This window comes from Octodon degus, unplaced genomic scaffold, assembly GCF_000260255.1.
Source record: "Octodon degus isolate 3935 unplaced genomic scaffold, OctDeg1.0 scaffold00054, whole genome shotgun sequence".
Classification (NCBI taxonomy): domain Eukaryota; kingdom Metazoa; phylum Chordata; class Mammalia; order Rodentia; family Octodontidae; genus Octodon; species Octodon degus.
The window spans coordinates 4,898,569-4,903,252 of NW_004524630.1; the positions used below are offsets into that span (position 1 = coordinate 4,898,569).

Sequence of the window (4,684 nt, forward strand, 5' to 3'; positions counted from 1 at the left end):
TGCAGAACCGGGGATTGAACTCAGGCCCTTGCACTTGCCAGGCAAGCGCTTATTCTACTGAGCCATCTCCCTGGTCCCTTCTTCTAAAAATTTTTAAAAATGTGATGAATTTCAATTTGTTGATTTTTTTTTCTTTCATGCGCCATGATTTTGATGTCTGAGTACACTTCGTCCAGCCATAAGCTATGACAACTTTTCCCTACGAGTTTTATAGCTTTACATACAGTTGTGCATATAAGCCCAGATTCACTTTTTTTTTTTTTTGGTCTTTTGGAGACAGACTCTCACCATGCAGTTTAGGCTGGCCTTGAGCTCATTTTGAATCAGCCCAAGCTGATTTCAAACTCATAATAATCCTTCTGCCTCAGTCTCCTGAGTCCTGGGACTTCAGGCATGCACCACCACACCTGGCTCCATGATTCACTTTGGATCAATTGTTTATAAGGTCTGAGGCTGAGGTTGATGATTTTGGAGGGTTTTATTGTTGGCTCCTGGATAGGGAGATATGTTTTAGCTCATATCCCCTTTTTCTGCCTCTCCGTGTTCTTAGATGTTATTTTATGTCTACTTTAAGTTTCACCTATTTCCGTCTGTCATTAGCCCCTCATGGTCACTACCCCGTGTTTATTATATTTCATCCCTAAATTTCTACTATCTTCCTGAGTGAAAGAATGTGCGTACACAGTGTCCTATGTTACTGACTGGAGGCCCGCTGACAATATGACAACAGAGCTGTCTTTCCCAGAGTACTATAAGTGCACAGAGAGGAAGGCAGGCCCACGACTGTCCTTCTTTTTACTCTTCACAGCACTAGCCGAAGGTGTCGTACCCAGTAAGGACTGAATGAGATTCCTGGAATCAAAATAATGTGAGTGCTTGCATTTTCTAGAAGAGAACCTGGCTCTTCCTTCCATATTCAGGTACAATAGGAAAAGGTAAAACCTAGAGGAAGGGCCAGCAGAACCCCCCTGGGTCACCCCTGGCTACCTGGTACCCGCGTCTGCTTCCCTATGGGCCAGAAGTGGTCACCCGGGTTAGCAAGGGCAGGCACGCAGCTTGGTGTGCACAAGCCAGTGCATGCGGCGGGCTGCGGCGGGCTGTGGCGGGGTGCTGCTGGTCCCCAGTCCCTTCCTATTTAATTTCCCTGTGACCCTGCTGAATGCACACTCCCCGGGGTATCCACTACAACACACACAAGTCTATCTGTGTGTACATTTGTAATTATTGTTGCTGTTTCCTCAGAGCAGCTTCCAAGTTCTTTTTTTAAATTTGAGTCTATTAGTACACATGTGTAGCATAACATGCCTACATGCCTTGTGGGATATCCGTTCATGAACATGACATGTATCAATGGAGGTCTTCTTCCTCTTCCCCTCCCCCCTCCCTTTGAGAATGGTCTGTCTCCTTATGTCTTTATACCATGAGTTTCTCATATAAGAGAAGCCATATGATCCTTACACTTGTCCTTCTGATTTATTTCACTTATCGTTACGGTCTCAAGGTGCATCCAAAAGGACTTAAGTTTTTCTTTATGGTAGAAGAGTATTTTGTCATGCTCAAATACCACATCTAGAACACATAAAGAACTCAAGCAAAGTAGGAGACCCAATCAAAAATGGCCAAGCAGAAATGAATAGACACGTCACGGAAGTACAAATGGCCAATAAATACGTGAAGAGATGCTCAACGTCGCTGGCCACTAGAGAAATGCAAATGAAAGTGGCACAGAGACTACCCTAGCAAGAATGGCTGTACTAAGAAATCAAATAACAGCAAACGTCGCAGAAGCTGCAGGGAAAAAGGAGCAACTAGTACAACCACTATGGACCTCTGCGTGGAGGAGAATATTAAAAAACTAAAGCTAGAAATGCCATTCGAATTTCTCTAGGTGTATTCCTGAAAGCGTTAAAGACACCGCACCGCAGTGACACGCTCATACTCACGTTTACAGCAGTGCAGTTTGTAATCTTGGAAGCAGCGCGTATGTCTATCAGCAGCTTCCAAATTCTACCTTTTGGAAATATCTTTTGAATACTTTACCTACCTTTATACGCCCCTCAATTAAGGGCTCCTGACTATTCCATTCATTCCACGCTAGTTTCTTACAGACCTAGTGCTTAGGCGCTCCCAGGCGTGCTTGGAAGGTCACGTGCTACGCGTTCCCAGAGGTCTGAAAGCTCAGGAGCAAAGGTCAGAGCGCTTTTTCCAAAGGGTCTTCCTAAGGACTTTAAACAAACCTTTTCTTTTGCGGTGTCAAGTGGTTAAAATAGCATTAAAGGAAAGATCTAGAGAATTAGAGTCTGCTGATAAACAATGGTTATCAACAGGACATAAACCACCGTACAGGGACAGAGGAGTTTTCCAGTGCCAACAGGAAGCAGGGCAGGTCTGGTATGATTTTGCAGCCTCTAACTCTGAGCGCTGCACATTATTTGCTAGGTGCTTACATAGGCCCATCACCCTCCACATAATCTTTCAAGAGCTGCTTCTATTAATAGCTAAGAGGATTTAAGACTGATACTGTACTGTTACAAAGATACGCATAACACCGAAAAGGGAATTTATTACTCTTTGGGGAAATCACATTACCTATATGTAGAAACTAACATTCTGGAAATTTACCTTAGGTGACAGCCTTCAGAAATAGCTCCTCTTTACTCCTTAGTTTCATATGTTCCTATATTAGTTTATCAGTTTTTTCCAATAGCAACTTTTGTAGACAGAAATCTATAATTTTCAGTATAACATGAAATGTAGTTTTATGTCAGACAAACAATCCATAATAGCTACATCTAGGTTTTCTTGATTTTTAAAACATTATCTCCTTTTTTTTTTTTTTTGCGGAACTGGGGATTGAACTCAGGCCCTTGCCAGGCAAGTGCTTCTTCTACTGAGCCATCTTCCTGGCCCATTAGCTCCTAAAAGAAACAAACAAAAAGCAGCTGGGGATGTAGCTTAGTGGTAGGACTCACGCTAGCATGCGCGAGACCCTGGGATCCATCCCCACCACCCCAAGCCACAACCAAGCAAAAAGAAGAGCAATGGTAAAAGGAAGCTGCTTAGGTTGGAGAAAATTAGACAGAGTAACTGCCAACTAAGTTCTACTTTTCCTTTGGGATTGGCGCAAAACATTCTCAATAAATCTTCGGTAAGATTCAGTGAGTAATGACATGAAAATTGTCTTGTAGTTTCACATTTTCTCTGGATAGACCTTTTCGTTTGCCGAGAAAGAAAGGTAGCTATGGCGGAGATGATCTTACCGTGACGTCAGGCATGGCTTGTAGGTCCCCTTTACTGCTGGCGGCTTGGTGAATGTTTGCATAGCGTCCCTGTGCCCTAAACAGGGGCAGAAATCTCTGCATGGATGACCTGGAGAAAGGCTCCTGAAGGTACTTGTGGTCCTCTCGTGAGAAGCTGGGCATGTCTGCGCAACAAAGGCCCCAAGTAAGTCCAGCAGCCTGGCTCTCTCAATGCTAGTGCAGGATTCACTCGCTTCCTCTTCGCCTGGCTAATGTTGAGCCTCTCCTAGGGGCCTGAAAAGTCACTCTCATCCAGGCAGAAGGATCATCTGTCTCATGGACCAGTAGCTTAGCCCAGATTTTAGCGTCCTATCCCAGGCAGAGCGGCTCACTGTGAACCTCGGGCTGTGTTTGACTGCCCTCTGTGGGTGACAATGTCCTCCTCATGCTACTGTTGTACATCAAAACTGCAGGAAAGGATTTGAGGGCTATGCCGGCACCTGGTATTGGACATCCAGCCTCCAGCATGATAAGAACACGAAGTCCTGTTGTTCACAAGCACTGTGCCTGTGGTGCTGCGCTGTGTGAGTGGACTAAGTCCTAGGCGGCCCCTGCAGCAGTCCTCTGAGCAGATGCTCACCGCTTTCTGACCGTGTCCCACGCCTTGGTCCCTCTCAGAGAAGAGGACTGCTCCATCGTGGAACCTGAGGACGCTGCCATCGTGCCAGTCGGAGACGCAGGTGGCCTATCAGGATGACATGCAGATCAGGCTATTGTCAGAAACAGGGCCTGAATTTTACCTGCCTTGATGTCAACTATTCCATTTGAAAACTGACCACATTTGTAAGTGGCTTCCAAGTAGAAAGCAGGAAAGGGATCATGCAGCAGCCGGGAGTCCTCCTTTTCCTCTGTGGTGTCCTCCACTGTTCTTCCCCTTGCCCACCTGCTCGGGATTAGGGGAGAGTCAGTCCTCAAATGGAGCCCCCAGCAGCCCCTCCTTTCTGTGGGCAACTGGCCTCGCAGAGCAGCGCTAGATTTACTTCTCTCGCTGCACGGAGCGAAATTATCTGCCGTCTTTGTGCTCCACTAACAAAATCCCCAAGGGCTCTGGAGCGGTGGACAAATCGTGGACACTCAGTAAATGACTCTCCAACTGAATGAGGATTACGGACGCTTGCCGTGGCAGGCTTTATCTCTTTCTAGAGTTTGCTCTCTGTGCTGTAAAAGATGCTATTCATACTCTGTCCTGAAGTATGATTAAGGGGCTTTGTTTAAGCTGGGTAGCCAGCCTGCCCAGGAGGCCTGCACAAAATACGAGGCGCAGGCGGGGTAAGCAATTGTGGGCGCTGGAAATCCGGTCAGGTCCTGGTCAGGACTGTCTTTGCAGCTTGAAGATGGCTGCTTTCTTGCTAAATTCTCACATACCCTTTCCCTGGGGCAGGGGC

General features: G+C 46.3%; 1 protein-coding gene across 1 annotated transcript in view; it reads right to left on the bottom strand.

Moving 5' to 3' along the window:
* Positions 1-3,422, bottom strand: part of Rgs20 (regulator of G protein signaling 20) — an 84,278-nt gene extending 80,856 nt beyond the window's left edge. The window contains exon 1 of the mRNA XM_012515230.1: positions 3,267-3,422. Within this exon, the coding sequence (XP_012370684.1) occupies positions 3,267-3,422 (156 nt within the window). The remainder of the gene's footprint in view (positions 1-3,266) is intronic.
* Between the last annotated feature and the right edge of the window lie 1,262 nt (positions 3,423-4,684).